General features: G+C 41.4%; 2 protein-coding genes across 2 annotated transcripts; both read left to right on the forward strand.

Annotated features, from left to right (window-relative positions):
* Positions 1-1,761: 1,761 nt before the first annotated feature.
* On the forward strand, positions 1,762-3,909 carry LOC139644659 (potassium channel, subfamily K, member 16-like). The gene is made up of 5 exons (XM_071520106.1): positions 1,762-1,974; positions 2,642-2,756; positions 2,844-3,010; positions 3,350-3,518; positions 3,680-3,909. Exons 1-5 carry the CDS (start codon positions 1,762-1,764, stop codon positions 3,907-3,909), a joined length of 894 nt encoding a protein of 297 aa, XP_071376207.1.
* Positions 3,910-5,408: 1,499 nt separating this feature from the next.
* kcnk17 (potassium channel, subfamily K, member 17) lies at positions 5,409-12,196 on the forward strand. The gene is made up of 5 exons (XM_071520115.1): positions 5,409-5,624; positions 9,227-9,341; positions 9,534-9,700; positions 9,832-10,000; positions 10,164-12,196. The coding sequence occupies exons 1-5, from the start codon at positions 5,409-5,411 to the stop codon at positions 10,412-10,414; spliced, it is 918 nt and encodes a 305-aa protein (XP_071376216.1). The 3' UTR covers positions 10,415-12,196.
* Positions 12,197-20,286: the final 8,090 nt, after the last annotated feature.

Here is a 20,286-nt window from a genome sequence, read left to right on the forward strand (position 1 = left end):
ACTGCAACACACCTAAACAAAGAGGAGACATCTTGTGAGCATCAAAGCAGCTTCTTTGCATGTCTCTGCGTTGATTTGTTTTACAGATGACAAGGAGCTGAGCGATTTGCATCCAGGCAAGGAGTTACCTTGGATAAAGAGACTCCTTCGCCCAAGTCATCTGTTATTTCTTTCGCTCACATTGTTGACTTTTAAATGCGTGCATGTTGAAGCTGTCTTGAATTGGCACAAATCGACACCAAAATAAAGACCCTCAAGGACAGATTTAATTCCCATCTCATACTGAATAGCAGTGTCACCACATTAAGTGCAGTTCTTCCATACTTCCATACTCCATCATTCGTGGAAATGTTTTGGGGAGGATGCATACCCCAATTTTTTGACTTGATCTTACCCTCATTACACCATCCGACACAAATTTAGAAGATAAGGTGCAAATCCTACAAAATAGTTTTTATTATAGACTCTGATGCTCCTCTTACAGCCCCTATCATTAAATTACAGATGGCAACATTGTGCCTAAGAACAAGCCTAATAAGCATAAGAAATCTCTTTCCAGCTGTCAGAAGGCACATGGAACTGTCTGGCAACCAGTTACCTGAGACACCAATATACCCATTTAATAACAGTAAAACAGGACTGAAGAGCTCTGTGATGATCACTGCTGTAGTTAACATCTACTCCAAGGAGACGCCTCTTTTCTAACATCCTCGCAGGCATTTCTTTAACATGCCAGCAATATGTACTAAAGCCACAGAAGTCCATTAAGTTTTCTCTCAAGAATTCGCCCAACTCTTCAATTTATGGCCCGTGATCAAGTAGCGCTCTCCACACCTCTCCAGCATGTCAGCTCCTTCCTCCCTGTCCGACCATAAACGTGCGCGGCCCTTGAACGTGTGGAAAAGGTCTGATGATTGTTCTAGCAGATGTCTATGTGTTCGAAAAGTTGTGTTTTTACACTCTGAGGTGTCCATAGTTAATTGATCTTAAAGACTGACTCAATTTGGTGGCACTGTTGTTTTTCTAAAAGGAGTTCCCCTACAGAGCAGAACCGTATCTAAAAGCTGTGGAAGAAGCACTCCGCAATTGTGCGTGCTTGAACAACCATCAGCAGTCAGGTAAAATATTAACTTTTGTTCTGCTGACAAGATGCTGCTGCCGCTTCCTTGTTAGTGGAAACAGGTGGAGAAACAGCCGAAAGTGTGTGTGCGTGTGGGTGTGTGTATCCAGATGCCACCCTAATGGAGAAGGGGAGTTCGATCGTTACCAAAGCAACTCATAAATCAACCGCCAACATCTATGCCCCTCTGTTTGACCAATCAGAGGAGGAACATTAAGTGGAGATCTTTTCCTCTGGAGAATTGTCCAGTCAGGACTGTCACAGCAACCTGTACCCATCCATGCAGAGGCAATTTTACTAAACATCAGCTCTATCTTCTTGATATCGCTGTCATCGAAAACAGAAGCACTCCACGTCGATTGCCTCTCAATTACGTTCAAATACATTTCTGTTTCAGCATTGACAAGTGTCCATTCCTTCTGCTGTAGTTGAATGATATCTGCAACGATGGAAGATTGCTTTGAGGAACTACACATGAGGTCTGTGCGTTCCATCAAGACTTTGATCATTAGTCCTTTATGAAGTCAGCGAGTTCTTTCTACCTTTGAAGACCACTACTTTTCTTTTTTTGTACAGCAAGTAAGTTTTGGACTCGATTGGAGCATCAGCCTTTCTAGCCGTCCTGGTTGAGGGGGAGGTTGATGGCGAGGTTCCAGGTGGCCCGGGTCAAGGTGAGCTGGACGGCACTCCTGACTCTTGCCCACTTCACATACCTGCTAGTGGGGGCCACCATCTTCCAGATCCTGGAGCGAGAGGCAGAGAGCAACAGCCGAAACCACTTCCAACTGGAGAAGCTGAATTTCCTGGCTAATTACACCTGCCTGGACGGACCTGCGCTGGAGAAGTTTGTTAAGGTTTTGGTTCAGTTTGTTCCTGTCTGTCTTTTGTGCTGGACTATATACTTGAATGGCAATAGCACAGCACAATATTCAATGAACAATTCATGTTTGATGCATGTTAAATTGAACTCTTAATCTGTAACTTTAATTGTCTTAAGTGTTAACAGCAGGTTGTTTAAGTTTAGAATGTTGTAACATTTGGACCTCATTTATCAGTATTTCCTTATGTTTAAAACATTAACAGATGCTGAAATGATTAGCCAATGTTTACCTGTCAGATCATTACCTGATCAATGACCTGGGCAACAGTGATAAAAAAGGGCTGTAGATGTGTACACACGTCTACAAGTATACAAATCCATTGTTAATTATTTAATAGTTCAGATGGTAAAAAGAGCTCAGCAAATACTGTACACGACAGAGAAATTAACAGATCGATTTTATGATTATCCTGCTAAGTGTGTAGCAATAAATGATGTTACTAAATAAATCAATAATTATTTCATGATCCACAATATGTTTGCATGAGTAATTCCTTGATGGCCAGTTGCATGTGGCTGAATGTTGAATGTTGTATTTCCTTCTGATTTTCACGATTCATCTGAAATCCAAATTTAGAAGCAGGTGGTTGTGAGCTTATTCAAATGTTTTGAACTAACCACTCGGACTTTCATCTATGCAGGTGATTTTGGATGCCTGGGAAAAGGGAGTGAATCCCTCTGGCAACTCAACCAATCCCAGTAACTGGGATTTCAGCAGCTCCTTCTTTTTTGCTGGCACAGTGGTCACAACTATAGGTGAGCACATCAGCACCGATACTATACTCAACATCTTGTCTGTCTGGTCCATGCAACGCTGAGTACAAACCGTCATCTGGTTCACAGGCTACGGAAATCTGTCCCCCAGCACTGTGTCGGGCCAGGTGTTTTGTGTGTTTTACGCACTGTGCGGGATCCCGCTGAACCTGGCCTTCCTCAAACAGCTGGGGAAGTGTCTCACCATCCACCTGGGCCGACTAGAGAGGGGCATGCTCTCACTCGTTCCACACAAGGTACTGCTGGCTGTCCATTGATTTTGATAAAGACATATGGTAGCCAATGGATTGGAGCATTATTACTTCTTTACAGATCTCACCAGGGGCGTCCTAGGTATAGCAAAGTCCCTGCACCTGATATCATTTGCAACTAAATACTTCTGTACTTCTGTACCAACTACATTTCTGGGAAGAAGTTGAGCAATGACTGACAAGATATTATTTGGTCAATGTGATTAAGATTTACAATGATCAAAACTACTAGATACATTTTGGACTCACTCACACCTTTCAATGCCTAATTTACATCTATGGATCTCACATAAATGTGATCTTTTCCACTTTCCTACCCTGCAGCAAGCAGTTGAGGTTCTGGCTGTGAGCTTGTTCCTCATCACAGGCAGCCTGCTGTTCCTGATCATCCCTCCGCTACTGTTCAGTTATGTGGAAGGCTGGTCATATGGCGAGGGCTTCTATTACGCCTTCATCAGCCTCAGCACCATTGGCTTTGGAGATTATGTTGTGGGTGAGTAGAGATCTGCCTTTTGTAAGCTTTGATAAACTTAGTATTTTGGCATTTTAAGTATTTAAATGTTTTAAGCAAGGAAACATATTGACCAAACATTTCTTTTTGGAGTTAAACTGATTTAATGCTGTGTTCTAACAAGCTACTGTCAATTCTCTTAGGGACTGACCCAGACAAGCAGTACATCTCCGTGTACCGTAGCCTTGCGGGCGTATGGATCATCTTCGCCTTGGCTTGGCTTGCTCTTGTCCTCAACATGGGAGCCAGAATAATGGTGCACGTGATTGGCCTAACACATCCGGGCCTTAAGAAACAAGAGGAGGAAGAGGACGTGTCATCCAGTAAACTGGAAGACAGGTTCGGGCAGACAGCCATCCAGTCAAAGATCTGAGAGCGGACTGTAGATCAACAATCGCAATAATAGAGAATTACATGTGTAAAATTTACAATGTGGATTGTATTCAATGTGATTGTTTTGTACATATTGTGAAATACACTAAGAGAGCAGATGTATGCAGCCATCCAGCTATTAGCCAAGAATGCTTTTGTAAGATATTATTTGCCCCTGTACATTTATTCACTCTGTTTGATGTTTCATGCTTGTATGTTTCACCATTTCAAAATTCATTCCACATATGGCACACTAGGCTGGAAAAACATTACAAGGATTTTTACACTTCTACCTCAATTAAGCCGTTCTACAAACTGAGAACAGTGAGAAGATCAGGGTAAAAATCTCAGAATATTTGGCTATGACGACAATGTGTTTAAACAAGTGAACCAGTGAGAGATCTTATAATGTTTATCCATCTTTAGACAATACATGAAATTCTGAATTAGTGTTCAATTATGAAGTATGTTTTTGTACTGTTTGTATATGCACATTTTATCATATGCCACTTTACTGCATTATTGTATCTTGTATTGTATTGTATATTCTGTATTCTAACAGAATATGTGAGTATTTTTCAGAGGACACTACAATTTTAATGTTTCTTTTGTGTAACTTTATAGTGTGCGTGTGCATATGCGTATGTAGCGTGCTCATGTATGTCCACATCTGTGTTTGTGTACTGACGGTAAACTCCAGTGAATTGAGTGCGAAGGGCTATCTAAAACAAACACATTAATCAAGCTGGTGATGTGAGGCTGGACATAGTGGGACCTGGGAGCACATGTAATGCAGGACTGAGTTGGAATAAAGGAAGATGACTTTTGACTGTCACATGTTTCTAATATGTTCGTATTATGTGGCCAGGCGTTAAATGGCAAGGACTGTTAGCAAGGCAAGGGTCTGTCACGTTCCATCTTCAGTGAATTGTAGTCCTAAAGAGTGAAATAGAAATGTAATCCCATTGAAGTATGGTCTGATATATCGTTTGGAGACTCTTTGGTTTGGTGGCTACTAAAGTGCAGTGGTAAGACACACGCCTCTAAAACTGTGTACGAACTAACTGGCCTTAAATTGACCCCTTGCAGGACTTTCTGTCCTCTAGTATCTCCACTCTTCTGTATCCCTCTCATCATATTCTCATCATCTGTATCTTGAACCAAGATGCTAGACTAGGAAAACTCAATGGCCCTATGGACAGTGGCTCATTTCCAGTTAGGAAATGAGAAAAAAACGTCTGACCTTACCTATGGTGATCAACCGCAGCCCAACCTCTGGTGGTGCCTCTCCCTCTTAGTTTCTCTCATTTTGCTTCACCAGATTTGCATGATAGGCCATGGGAGCGATTGAAACAGGGGTGCGGGTGGAGGATCATTTGCCTGCATTGCATGGAAAGGGGAGAAGGCGAGCAAGTAAACCCTCAGTCATCTCTATCCCTGGCTGCAGAGGTTGAGAAGCCCAGTTAAACCCTGATCCCAGAGCCTTACCGAGGCACCAAGATGGGAATCAAAGAAATACTCAACTTGGCTCGGGTCCCCTCCATCCTGATGCTGGGGGTGGTCTACGTGACCTACGTGCTGATCGGCGGGGTGATCTTCTGGAAGCTGGAGGGAGACCTCGGGAAGAAGGACATCAGCCGTTTACTGGGGAACAAAAGACAACTGCTCACGACGTACACCTGTCTGAACCAAGAGGGCCTGGAGGCGGTGGCTCAGGTGAGGCACAGACACATGGGACCTCAAGGAGGAGTGTAGAATAAAATAGAATCTAATCGAATAGAATAGGACACACCTTTATTGTCCAATCTAGGCTGCAAAAATCATCTTTGCCCTCCCCCCAGCCAGGCACAACAAAAAACATACGCAAAATGTTTAAAAACAACAATGCAAGACAATAGTGTAAAACTATGTATATTGTTCTAAAATGCTGATCTGTGGGGAGCATGTCAAACTCAGGGTGGAGTAGGTGTCTTGTGTTTTTAACAATTGCCAATACCTATCTGTGTACAGTTGTTTGTATAGGTCACCCTGTTGCTTTTTGACTACTATTCTTACCAATGTTTTAACAATCCTAGCCAAATTGCCTTTACTTATTGTGTTCAGATTTCCATACCGGACAGAGATATTGAACACAACAATGCTCTCTGTCAGGTTGACATAAACCCTGGCTAATGCCACACCCCCAGCTTCCTAATTAAACCAGCCTCTGACTGGCTTAATAAAATAAAATTGAGGGCCACTTCAGTAGCTTAACAGTTCTCTCCCTCAGTTTAATCTCGTTTGTATTTATAGAAAGCAATAAAGGTGATAAAATGTCCCTTGATCATTCAAATAAAAAATAAACAATTTTACATTGTTTATGGAGGCCAATTTTGAATTTTATCATTTTCTTTTCATTTTGGCCAAATAGAGTCCATAAGCATACATATGGAAAACATCATCTTGATATTTTGCTTTACTCTAGCGTGCTAGCTAGCTAAGTGGCTACAGCTGTTTGGCTGTGATAGGATAGTTCGGCTAGCAAGCTAACATTACTTGTTTAGCTTACTAGAGTTAAAGTTAGCAGCTACACACCAGGAGGACCAACAATCTCCAGATATATGTCCAAATATGACAAACAAACAAACAATATTTACAAAATATTAGGCCTACACTTTTTCAACTTTTGTCATCGCACCGCTGGCCTGGTTGCGCGTCATCACCTATCCTGTCATGCCATGCACAAACCGTTACTCGCTTCTTATTGACAGCAGTGGCGCCCCCAGAAATTTTTCATAGGGGTGGCCAAATGGGGCCACTGAAAATCTTGGGGTGGCACACCAAAACCAAAAGCCATAACTGAATTTCAGGAGTTCTATTATGCTGTTGTAGTGTTGAAAACTATGTCAATATGAGAGTTAAGGAATCGCATAATGATATACTTTGGTTTCTTATTTTACAGTTAATGTTACTAATTATCTGATGTGCATAGAGTAATACTATGCACATCAGTGCATAGTATTAGTATTAGTATAATAATTAGTACTACATACGGTTTGTCGCCAGCAGACCATCACTGTGAGGAGACCACAACATTGAGCATTTAGTGCATCATGATAAAGGGCTATATTTGAAAAGGCGATATAATCGATATCATTACAGATGAAATCAGTCAGGGATTGGCATTGCCATTTTTAGTATTTTAATTTAGTAACTTTCAACAATAAATATTTAAATTAACACCAGGTAACAATAAATTCTAATAAACTATAACGCTGTCTAATAACAAACTATCAACAATTAAAAGGTGGAGTAAAGGGATGGGCATGTAGAGAGAGACACTGAGCCTCTTGATGCCGTTCCACCGGCAATGGAAATGTTGTTGGTGCTTGCACTACTGAAAAGGTTAGTAATTTTTGCACATTTTGATGCCTCAGCTTCACGGGCCTTTATTTTTTGTCCCTTTTCGTTTTTTGGAAGGATTCCTTTCCATTTTGTTAAGTTTTACTGCTGTCTGATCATGCTGATCAGCTCATCTGACGCTCCGTTCGCGAGGGGTGGAGGCATAGCTCACTCACCACTCTCTCTCTTTCGCTCACTCACCGCTCTCTCTCTCTCTCTCCCCATCTCTCCCTCTCTCTCAATCTCTCTCTCTGTACAACTGTAAAAATAAAAAAGGGAAAATACGCTGCTGCTGTCCATGAGGCAGACTGTCATCTGGCAGCGCACTGTGCAGGAGCAGGCCGGGGGAGGCTGGCTATGCATTTGTTATTTTCTTTCACATGAACTATTATGAAAAATATACATTATTGTTTTAAATAAATAGTACCTAATGTAAAATATCAGATAGAAGCATATTATGCATACTCAGAAGCATATTATGCATATGCGACTAGTGAGGGGGGGGGCAGCTATTGTATCAGGGTGGCCGTGGCCCCCCCTGGCCACTCCTTGGCGGCGCCATTGCAGAATGGAGGCAAACGGTTTGTCTCATGAAATTGCGTCTGGTCTGCAACAACCACTACAGTATGCATGGATTTATTATTTCAAACTACTGTAGCAACACTGTGATCGATTTTTCAGTGTTTTAACATTTGGCTGCTCGTTCCTCTACAGTGACCATGCTCTATACTCTACACAACTACTACGTCAAAATACTGTAGCCTACATGTAAGACTCATACTTAGCTGTCTCTCTCAGGCACGTCTCTTGTATTAAAAGCATCATCAATCCAACAGCCTAAATCACTAAAGTAATCAAAGACAGAAGTGGACCAAAAGCTGTCAATAGGGGGCATCATTCAGCAGTTCTGGTTTTGGCCTTTAAACAAGAACAAAGAAACTATTCTGATGATAAGTTCACTAACAGCTGCAGAGACACATTTACACCCTCACATGGTTTGATTAATTACTCCAAAAGCAATCAGACCTATATGGAAACTTGAATGAGACAACTTATTCCATGCAAATGTCAACTTCCGCAGTCTTTCAACACTGCTCATGCTACTTTGCCTATGTGTCTTGCCCTGACTTGATTTACACAGTGGCAGAGCTGTGCAGGCTTTTCCCTAGAAAATGACGAGACAGACTCTTTGGACTTGCAAAGCTTGTTCTTGAGAAAAGCAAGTTGCCCTGTGTTTACAAAGTAGACAAAGGAGTTATAATGAATGCAGTTCTGGCTGTCAATAGATGTATTAGTCCCATATCAAATATATAAGTGTGGCATACAAATCAATGTGAAAAGTTGGGTTTAAATTCATTTTTTCCTTCCAATTTTTCTCTCTTGTCTGAATATCAGACATAACATAATATTAATTCTTGCATTTCTTTTGCATTAATTCTTGAATTAATTTGATTAGAGATACAGGGGGTTGCATCATCAATGCCAAATCCAAAAGGCTTGTATAACCAGGTCAGATTGTTATGTATTTCCTTGGTGTGAGTGTCATATTGGCGATGAACCCAAGACCATTATGTAACAGGCTGTGTCAACATATCCGCTCTGACACAGTGCTGAGAAGGGCCTTCTGTACATCATCATGACAGCTGTGGTCCATTGACCTAGATGGCCTCCGTGTGTCCAACTAACCCTAAAAAATGTGGATCAATTTGTTCAGGTGTTACATAACTATGAGTTATGGTTGTGGGGTCTGGAGTTGAGTCCCTGGAAGGTGACATGATTCTTCCAAAATGTCTCCAAAAGTTCTCTTCAGTTAGCTAGACACAACTGAACACTTGGGAGTAGAGCTTAAGTTCAATTCAAACACAAAGCAAGAGTTTGAGCAGAATGTTATCAAAGGGGCAGTTCACCCAATTTGTCATTTTTAATTTGTGTTTCAGGTGGTTCAGGATGCATCTAAGGCTGGGCTGAGCTTGAAAGGCAACTATACCACAGACGGCTTCTGGAAGTTCACCAGCTCAGCTGTCTTTGCTGCAACTGTGGTCACAACTATAGGTTAGACATTAGGAGATGCAATACATATTTCATGATGTGCCATAGACATTCTAGCCAATAGTGTGACTTAACGGCTAGTATTTTGTATTATTAATCCTTTTCCTAACCCTACTTGCTTGTTTCCAATTTTTTTAGAAGATTGCCATTCAAGGGTTAGGGTGAGATCAGATGCTAACACCTTATATGTTGCAGGCTATGGAAACATGAGTCCCAGCACCGTGGCTGGCCAGATCTTCTGTGTGTTCTTTGCTCTATTTGGCATCCCGCTCAACATGGTGGTGCTCAACAGGGTGGGCAAGTACATGCTGGTTATAGAGAGGAACATCTGCGACTTCCTCCAGGACAAGACCAAACGGAAGGTGAGGATATCTTTCAGTACACAGTCTGATATTGAAGTATGTTAGAATATTAAATGAAAATTTATTTATTTATTTTGCAACCCCTGTGCTTCTACACTGTCATCAACGCTCCCTCCCACATGTCACTGCAGAGGTGCACCCGCTTCTTCGTCCATCTGGTGTCTTACCTGTCTGGAGCAGTTCTCTTCTTCGTGGTGCCCATGATTGTGTTCAAACAGCATGAGGGCTGGACCTACGCCCAGGCCATCTACTACTGCTTCATCACCCTCAGCACCATTGGCTTTGGAGACTATGTGGCAGGTACAGTACAGTAATTGCCCTGAAGCACAAAACAATGCTGTAGTGCTGTTTGTTTGCAGAAAGTCACCAAATTGTGATCCAAAGTGGTGAGATCTTCTATCTTCTTGGATGCATCTTAACAGCAGTTATTCACGTTTGCATTGAATGCATCTTGCCTTTGCAGACAGTAATCCAGACAAGGATTACCCGGAGTGGTACAGCATCCTCATGGCCTCGTGGATCTTCTTCGGCCTGGCCTGGCTGGCCCTGGTTATCAACCACTCCATCGACATACTGGAGCGGCTCAACGCCTACTTAAAACAGTGGTGGGGCGGCCACAGCCAGGAGCAAGAGTCCGGTGACGGCGAGTGCGACAACCCCGAGACACAGGTGGAGGACGAGGAGGAGATCAAGGAGCCTCCGATAACCGAGTAAACTACAAAATACGGCAATGGATTTGACCTAGGGATAGATTTAGCTCTGTCTGTAGATCAGGGTTTGGAAAACAGACAGAAATCGTGGAATCTGGAAAAATGTGTGTGTTAGAACATTTTTGAGATTGCTATGCATAAGCGGAATTTGAAATATGCACAACAAACAATCATCAACTATTTTCCATCGCTAATTCACTCTTATCAACATCATTGACAAATCTGCAAAGATTAAATTTGTTTTAACTGTAATTTCAGCACGCTTTAGAACTCCAACATGTCTGGGTAGACATGAGATCACAACTATATCTTGCACCCATATGCATGAAAGGCAAGCTCCGCCCTGGCACTTCACATTTCAACATTGTGATGATTTAATATGTGTCAAAACAATGGTTCATCAACTTTGCCTCCAATCTCCCCCACCGATAACTTTGCTGTTGACTCATTTTTGTTGAGTCATGTTTGTTTGTCAGACAGCATGCAGCACCCACATGCTGTCAGTCCATGCTGTTAATCCACTTCCTATAATCAAACCCTGTTTACCCAGCCCAGACTGTAAACAAATAAATCTCCATTCCAGAGCTTGTTAATCTACCTGGTCCAAAACGGCCTTTGAGATTAAAGTCTGGGGAAGGATATTGGGTCAATACTTACTTTCCTCCACATGTCTGTCTAGGGGTTAGTGGTCAGTGGAAAACTGCAAGAGTCAGTCTAACTCTTGGGCTCTTGCTCTTTTGCCCCTTTGAGTCACTTACCTCATCCCACTGACCACAGCCCAACTCATCTGCCGCCTTAGTGGTATTTTGTAATTGGCCAACGGAGCCACAAAATGGGCAATTCACCGTGGCTTTAATGAATGAGAGAATTTTGTTCAGGATTATAACTGCGATACATTTAAAAAAAGGTAAAATGTTAAAGAGTTGATTTTTTTGCATTGTAGATTAATTGCTTGACAGTTTCTATTGCAGTCATTAAATGCATTATTAAGGCTTTTTTTTTAAAGGCTCTCTGATTTATGAGCTGTTGAGACTCTGTAAATCCCCAAAACACTTGCATCAGTGTTTTTTTTAATCAAGATATTGGAAGAGGAATATGATAGTATTTTTTTTATCAGTTTGTTTTCAGTCAAATGGACTGAAAACCAAACCTCACCCCCCCAAAAATCATACCTAAATTATATAATTAGCTATGCTGTGATACAAAAGTGACACAAAATTGTGTAGATGATGTAGGTGATTTTACAGAGAAAGTCATTGACTACCACTTGATCCAGCAACTGATATTAAAATGCTAACAATTGCTAACATCTTCCAATATCTCAATACACAAAATGCCATTGAATGGACTGAACGGACACATCATGATAAATCAGACAGGCTTTTCAAAAATCCTAAGGATTGCAGTAAATATTTCACTGTTTGCTTTGAAGTCTATGTAAATTCCATATGGTAAAAAACACTGTTCCAATTATGAATGTCTCTGTTATGTTTATATCTATATTTATATAGTATATATATTATTTTTTGTACTTATTTATTCATTCTATGTAGAGCATTTTGTAGAGCATTACTCAATTATGCCATTGATCCATGCTGAAGTCAGATTAGGTTTATATCCACTAGGTGGTGTTGCTGTACTAGTGAATACTAGTGAAATTAGACTATTCAAACTAGAGGCAAATTAACACATACATCTATTCACTACTATATACAAATAGTATATCTCAATTTTCACACAAGAATATGATAAGTCTTATACATCAAAGAGTATATATAATGTTATGTACAAGTCAAAATACTTTCAAATTGAATGCAGTGAAATACAAAAAAAACACACCCATTCTTTTGCTATACTGCATTCAATGTCTTTTCTTGTACTTTTTTGTGTAATTAAAGAATTGTGTACAGTGATGATTTCATTGGGTGTTTCTTTATTCAACACAAGACATTAGTAGTGAGGGCAGTGTATAAACAATTGGCACCTTGATTTTATCCACAAAATACATTTTCATCCATGAAATGCTTGGCGTGTGTTCCACAAAATGTATTTCTTGCCACAAAGTTAACCTTGGTAGTGTTAAATCTAAATGCATAAATAATTTAATTTCAATATAAGCTGTTTTTAGTCCACAAAATTAAAATAGTGTTATCTTTTTCGTCCACGAAATCAAAAGTCACAAAATTAATTTTGTGCACAAAATGAAATGTTGTTTCTGCAAGATCAAATAAGATGTTTCTGGATTTCATGGATGAAAATGCATTTCGTGCACAAAATTCACAAGATAACATTTGGTGTCCCCATAGTAGTGCTCTAATTCATGGTCACACACCTCTTAATCCTCACATATCACAGAGCAAGTCAGCTAATACTGAGGAGGAGGGAATGATAAAGACAGACGGCAAGCATGGGGGAAGAGAGAATGGAAAATGAGAGATGGATAGCAAGAAGGGAAACGGGGGATGGAGGAGGGAAAGCGAGAGGGGGATTTGTGTTTATTTGTCTACGGCATGGACAATGTGAAGAATGAGGGGGGAGAAAAAGACGCGACAGAGAGAGGAGTGACCATTGTATAACACAACGCCACATGCCTGTTTGACCACGGTTCATTGAGGGCTCAGTATGTGTGAGAAGACCGGTGCCTCCTCTCACTTGCTCCTGTCTGGTCACCTTGTGCTCCAGCCTGCATGTCGTCCATAGGGGGACGACACACTGAAGTCAGGCTGGGGACCATCACAGCCACACAAGCCACACTTTTACATAATAAGGTCTCATCCGATGATCTCTTCATCTGAAAAGCACCTAAAGGGGTTTGGTGAATGCAGGTTCACCGAAATGTGGCTCCCTCCTTACATAACAAACCGCACATTAGCACTGATATCAAGTGGCACAGGACTTGTTCAACTAGTACATTTGAAATATGCAGGTGTGTCCGTGTGCTTGTGGGGGTTTTCGTGTGCGTGTCCGCCGCTGAGCGCGTCCGCAGATGTTTTTCCATCTGGGGACACGGTCTAGTCTGAGAATGTCATCAGTGGAAACTCTGAGTGATGGATGAATGCAGATTGATGCTTCTCTAAGAGCTTCAATAAATCTAAGCGCTCCTTTCAAGTGCTAAGTCTTGTGTCCCCGTGCCATGCTGACATACCATTCACACAGAAACACATGCACAAAATTCATGCACACCAAACGCACATGTGTTCCATGGATACTCATCTGCACACATCAGAACAGCAGGCAAGACACATATGAAATGTGTTTGAACTAGCCTATTCATCATCTGCTGCAGTGTCTGGTATGTACACCATTACTACACAGCCCGACCACACACACACACACACACCCATTCAGAAAACACTGTAAAGATGTTACACTTAAAGGACTACAGTGACATTTTGGGATTTTGGCCCATTGGTCACCTTACCCAATACCTGAAAAGAGGATTAGATAGGTGTCCGGTGCGCAAGCTAACGCTTTAGCATTCAGTAATTAATTGTAGGCAGCTAACATTATCCTAAAAGTGAGAAAATTTGAACTAGTAGGCTGGTTGGTTAGTTAATTTAATGACACCCATCTAAACCTGCCAGGCTTGTTTAGGGGACTGGTAAAAAAAAAGAAAAAAGAGCGCACTTTTAATGACAAAACAATTCTCTACCCGCAAGACTTCGAGTGTAACTTTTGTTCACACAGGAAGGGTTAGCTAGAACTGAGCAGCTAAAACTCTTTGCACTGTTGATGGACATTTTGTTTTCAGAAGTAATTCATCTACAGGCCAAAAAAATACAAAACCAACACCAACTTTACATTACCAAAAACTTTATCCTCATACTTTGGATAATGCTAATTGCCTACGATGCGCGTGTCCCTCCGCCACGAGAACACAGCGGAGGCATGTATACCTCCGCTATGTTCTCGTCTATCGATAAAAATGCTATTTGACGAAATTATGTTCTAAAAAAATATGAAAAATGAAAATCACAGTAGTGGGATCTGTTGTTGAATCTGTTCACCAACGTGTTAACTGTCAGTTTTGAGGCTATTTTCGTGGCCTCGTTCAAATAAATGGGAAGTAAAAATCTGAATGCTACAAACTCATTCAGCTGCATCTGATCTTGGTGAGTAGTTTATATTCTGGTTTTCATGGTGGCAAAGTGCCGAACAACCCCCATGTTAAAACTAAGTGGAATATTGCTTTAAGGCACTTTAGGTACAATGGTTATGTGGTTTGGAGAGGGGTTTTTGCTACACTCCTGTACTGTTGTATTGAGCAACCATCTACAGTAGGTGGGGTTTGAGGTTGTGTAGGAATGACAGAGATGAGTAAACACCTCAGTGACACCAGTATGATCCTTTGACCTTCATCCTATCTCAATCAGAGGTATCCTATAGTGTCTCTGACCCATATTACAGCCTTGTCAGCTGATAAGATAGACCAGCACCCGGTTTCACCACAACATTTTTTTGAGGTTATTAATCATTGACAAGCTGCACTTTCTGACATGATCAAGTCCTAAGGAAGAAACATCAGCTAGATGAACTCTAAGATAACTTTCAGAGATAAGGCTAGGCTGGAGCTGCAATTAAAACATATTAATGTCATAAAGGAGTGATGCTGCAGTGATAAGTCTAAAGTTGCCAGTAATAAAAATATTGATCTAGTTATGGAGAATTTTGCTGGGGTAATTATTACTGAACTAAAGCCACACCCTGATACCTGAGGGCAAAACTCACCAGGAACCACATACTTAAACCAACAGCGTGTGTGAGGGATTTACCCTTTACTGCACTCATTTGTCCTCCTGTTTCCTTCTCTCCAGGTTTCCATCCATTTTTCCTCCTTCGCTTTTGGCTCCGAGTCGAGCCAGCTGATATGTTTGCCTTATGCGTGGCCTTCTCCATCCCACTCATTGGACCCGGACTCCCTGTTCTGAGCCAATAGGAGGACAAGGTGCACATCCTGCCTCCGAGGTGCTGCGTGCATTACTCACCCCCAATTTTCACATTTTCTCTTTCACTTACCGCTCACTCATCTGTGTTAACCTCCCTTCACCTCCGCCCTCTATTGACTCACATCTAATATCGTGACCTCTCTGTTTGTGTGCATTTGTGAACCTGACTGACTGACTGAGCCATCAACTAGACCTCACACAAAACAGAACAGGCAACTACACTGTAATCAGGCAAGCAGACAGACAGGCAGAGTTGACAACAGACTAGTAAACATATGTTCACCAACTGAAAAGCAAAGTTGTAGTCAGAGAAGACAGCAGGAGGACAGATAAACAAACCAAACAGAACCAGTCAGATGGCTTTTTCATTTAGCGGGCCCAACTGGTGACTGGGCTGCGAGCTGAATAAAGGGGATAAATAAACTCTGACTAACTGTAACGTTGCCTTGACTTGCATCATCCCAGACTGTTGGGACCACTCACTGTTTCCAGCCATCTCCTCCTCTGCAGGGTGACCTGCAGCTACGGCACATGGGTGTCAAGAGGCTGCGGGGGGGCAGACTAAACGCTGAAAAGACACGTGCAGGAGTTTGCGTGAAAAAAGGGGCATGTGTGCATTTGCCTATAGACGTATTTCAGCGTATTGCCTACGCATGAGGGTATATAGCTGACCCATAGCTGACAACAAACAGAGAGAGGACCCACCGGTGAGGTCAGACTCGAGCTGACAGATAATAGCCTGGACCACAGTGACCTGCCCAAAACACAGAGAAAAGTCACCTTCCCCTCTGAGTACTCATTAACGACACACAAACACACCAAGACATGTCGAGGCTTACACACGCTCACGGATGTGCACACACTTGCATGTACGCGCGATGAGGTCAAAGCCAAGCGGCATCTACCAGTTGTTTACTTCTATTTTAAGCTCTAGGCTATAGAACACACTTTAAAACAAGCAGCAGGGAAGAGTAGAAAGAAAGATAGAGAGAGAAAGAGGGACAAAAAGCTGCTAGTTCCGCCACTATCTTGCACCATGTTCAATCTATTTTCACCAGACTTCAGCAGCTGTGCAGTTATTTTAAACAGCACCTTTTTTGAAATAACATCATCTTGTAATAAATCTCTTTACAGCCACACCTTTCATAAAGCCTAGACTATTGGAACACGCAGCAAAGACGGTGAACCCTAATTGGTGGCGATGAGGGTGAAACAGGTTGACCTCGCCTTGACCTCTTGGGTAACAACCATAAATTTCGCCCTTTTTTTTTCAGTTAATTGAGTTAAAACAGTGGTTTGTTTACACGCCCACTGATAAAGACGGTCGACTACAAAGACGGGCTATCGCTCCGAGGGCCTTGCTGACGATGAGGCAGAAAAAAAACGACTCGCGCGTCTGTCTGTGTGTCTGACTTTGTCTGGGTGCACACATGTTCGCCTGTCTGTGTTTGTCTGCATGCATGTGACCGCTATAGAGTGTCTGTCGCAGATTACCTGCTGAAGGTGGCAATCAGTAGCGTAATCCATAGTGATGCAGAAATGTATTTACGAATAAATACTCAAATTCGGTAAAATAATCTGATTATATCTGTCGTTTTTTGTGTTAATTTGTCTTCAAATATATAGAATATGCAGGCAAATGAACAGTAAATTCCAATTTAGAGTCAATGTCATCTTTTGCAAACAATTTTCAAGATATGTTAGTAATTCTAATAGTCATCTCCTATGTTTTCGTCAAAATTATTTTATATTTCACAGTAACAGACTACACACACTTTTTGTAATCACACTGTAAAAACTCATAGTGCAATTTAGTGAAATCAACTCATCTTTATCCATTAACACAATGTATATAGATGTGTTTGTCAATTTCAACTTAAAAGTGCTAGTAATGAGCTTCATGACTTAAAATCATGAGTTCACATCTTGTGACTTAAAATTATGAGTTGAAAGAACGCCTTATAAAGCATTCACTAAACTCAACACTGTTAGTTTATTAGCAGACTTCCCAGTATGCATTGCATTCAGTTTAACTCTCCAGAAACTCTTCCTTCTTTTGGTTTGAATGAAGTTACAGGATAGAGACTTGTTATGTATGTATGTTTGGTGAATCATAGGTCAATTTCTGATAAAAAGAAAAGAAATAAATACAAAACCATGATAAAATCTACTATCTATCTTATCTATATATCTGGGAACTCACAATCAAGGAAGTTTCTCTCTGATGCACAAGTACTCTCTGATGGCAAGTACAATCCACTACAAGTAAGTGTATTGCAGCTGCATACTATATGCTGAACTGTGTATTAATCATGTGATACAAGAGGAACTCAAATTTAAACCGAGCAAACCTTGTGAAAAAATAAATAACACTGGATTTCAGTTCATCATTTAATGCATTCAACTTGGAAACACGAATCAGCATGACTAGACATTTGTTGATTGAACTTATTGTTTTAAGTTCACTCAGTCAGCTTTTCTACATTAGAACAACTAACTAATGATCTTTGACCTAACTATTCAGTACTACTTCAGTCAACTCACAATTTTAAGGCAGCACGGACACTAACTTTTTTAAGTTGAAACAATAAGTTTTCTTTTACAGTGCATACTATTGTAATCTGACTGTTACTGACTGTTACTCAAACTGTCACCGTCCCCAATCCTGACTGTACCCATGCGGGTCCATTGTTGTTGACAGTCCACACAACTGAGGCCACATCGGTCACACTGCTGAGCCCGGGAGTCCAAACATGTTTTTCTGGCTACCATAGATGTCATCACTGCCTTGAGGGGGGGTCCTCTTGCCTGCTAGATTTTTACTAAATTCTCAGAAACATCAGCTTTTTTTCACATCTCAAGAGGGGGTCGGCTGGTGATCAACAAAACAAGCTTTCAAAAAAGCCCCAGTCTTCGCACGTCACCCCTGTGACATATCGAGTCCAGCCTGATGCCGCTATAATAGTAAGTTGAGCAACAAGTCACAAAACACATTATGCAACAGGCTGACCGTTCCACTACGCTTCATTTGATGCCATTTGAAAAACAAGCAAATGGCAAAACAAGGCAAAGAAAACCTATAAATTATACGCACAGTAGTAATGCAGTAGGCCGTTACGTAATTTAACGCATATCGTACTCAATTGTGCTTCAAATCTGAACTATCAGGGATAAAAGATCCTGAAATCAATTTGCTAATCTTCATGGTTTATGTAATTGTTGCTGCAAACTTGGGTAAAAATTAGACCCATTATCTGGTATATCTGACTGCCAGCCATATAACACTGAGGTCCCATCCACACCCTGGTTACGAGACATTTTATTTAAGCATAGATATTTCATGAAAATCCTCCCATTAATCTGAGACATACAATTTGTCTTCACGCCCTCGATGAACTCATGTCACACAGCTTTTTTCACGACTTAACAGTGTCTTTTGCGTAATGGAGGACTGTTTTTCACACCAATCTGAATGTCAAAAGGTGAAGACTATAAAAAGACTGATTGCAGGACATGTGCCTCAGTGTGTGCGGGAAGGCTGCTGATTCACATGCTTCTGCCTTTTACAGAGTAAATACAAAGATAAAAAAAGGCTTTGTAAAGATGTTTATGCGCTCAGTTACAGTATCTGCCCTTGTAAACTTGTGACTTATGGGACTGCTGTAAAATGCTTGTTGGGTTCAGAAAATGCATGTATTTGTTGCTGAGCAGATATAGTCATGTGATACAATGCTATTAAATTCAGTCTAATAGCCTTGATGGCAATTTACAATCAAGCTTCCTGATGATAGAAGCGAACTTTGAACTCTGACCCGGCGATAAGCGAGGAGCGTGTTTTGATTTTGCGAGCGTGTTCGGGGAAGTCGGTGGTGTTCCTGCGCCGGGAAAAGTCATATTTGTTTTTCGGGAACAGCTGATCTGCGCGGGACGAAGTCACCGATGTGCCGAGCGCTTCGGAGCCGGCGGCGCGCCCTCGCTCGTCCCGCAGCGTTTCCTCTTTGGCTTTACTGCTGCCGGGGCCCCTGACACGCCCGCACGCCGGCAGAGAGCGGCAACATAAACAAGCTGTGGTGTTCACACTGCTTCCAGCTACACCTAGGGAGGGAATGCTCCATTTGTAAAACTATAGGCAGGGAACAAAGAGTCTTTATCAAAGGTGACCTTGTGAGAATCAAAGAAACTGAATGGAAAGGGTTAATATTGATGTTTGAAAAGCGTGTTCTCAACAGCACTCGGCCTTATCCCCTTTCCTTGGAAAGCACATTAGTGGAATGACTTGACTTTTCCACTGCATGTTGTTGAAGGCAATGTCACTGCCTGGTATTCTTATTCAATACTTCATACACTGACCTTCTGCTCTGTTGTGTAAACACGCCTGTCCTTCATCTGACCAGAACTTAAAGATATCAATTTCAACACATCTAAATTCTAAATCTAAAACGCTCCTTTTTCTGGATTTCTTCTGTGCCTTTCCTTTTTATAAAACCAATTTCAAGACTGTTTTAACTCAGACTTTGTTCTGCTATTATTATTTATGAGCCTTTGGATCATTAGGGTGATTCAGTTTGTAGTTCAAATGTGCTTGAAAATCACAACCTCATCATGTGATGGTTAGACTTCAACGAATATTCAGGAATATTCTGCTTTCCTTAACCGATGCATGGTTCTGGTCCATTTGCCCACTTTCACCATCTAAGTAATGATCTGCTAATCACTAATCATTATTTATGGTAGACGAGGGGATCATGAATATCTATAGACTTCACACCTTGGTCTCCTTGCTTGTGCACCCACCTAGTACTTTCATGCAGATTATGCCTTTGTTTCCAGTCTGATACCAGACAGCGGGTCTACCAACACACAAAGCCCCATGTTGATGAAGTGGGTGGCACTGTCAGATTCCACACTAAATCACACTCAATCAGGACCA

The sequence above is a fragment of the Centroberyx affinis genome, unplaced genomic scaffold (assembly GCF_046629955.1).
Source record: "Centroberyx affinis isolate AG114_WGS23_722 - 3 ecotype Tasmania unplaced genomic scaffold, CSIRO-AGI_Caff_v1 ptg000767l_1, whole genome shotgun sequence".
Taxonomy (NCBI): Eukaryota; Metazoa; Chordata; class Actinopteri; order Beryciformes; family Berycidae; genus Centroberyx; species Centroberyx affinis.

What these genes read in the sequence shown, in the direction of transcription:
- LOC139644659 (XM_071520106.1), top strand. Translation starts at nt 1,762, where the DNA reads ATGGCGAGGTTCCAGGTGGCCCGGGTCAAGGTGAGCTGGACGGCACTC. An exon ending in CGCTGGAGAAGTTTGTTAAG is followed by an intron (nt 1,975 to 2,641) that starts GTTTTGGTTCAG and finishes TCATCTATGCAG; the next exon opens with GTGATTTTGGATGCCTGGGA. An exon ending in CACAGTGGTCACAACTATAG is followed by an intron (nt 2,757 to 2,843) that starts GTGAGCACATCA and finishes TCTGGTTCACAG; the next exon opens with GCTACGGAAATCTGTCCCCC.
- kcnk17 (XM_071520115.1), top strand. Translation starts at nt 5,409, where the DNA reads ATGGGAATCAAAGAAATACTCAACTTGGCTCGGGTCCCCTCCATCCTG. An exon ending in GCCTGGAGGCGGTGGCTCAG is followed by an intron (nt 5,625 to 9,226) that starts GTGAGGCACAGA and finishes TTTGTGTTTCAG; the next exon opens with GTGGTTCAGGATGCATCTAA. An exon ending in CTTTGGAGACTATGTGGCAG is followed by an intron (nt 10,001 to 10,163) that starts GTACAGTACAGT and finishes TTGCCTTTGCAG; the next exon opens with ACAGTAATCCAGACAAGGAT.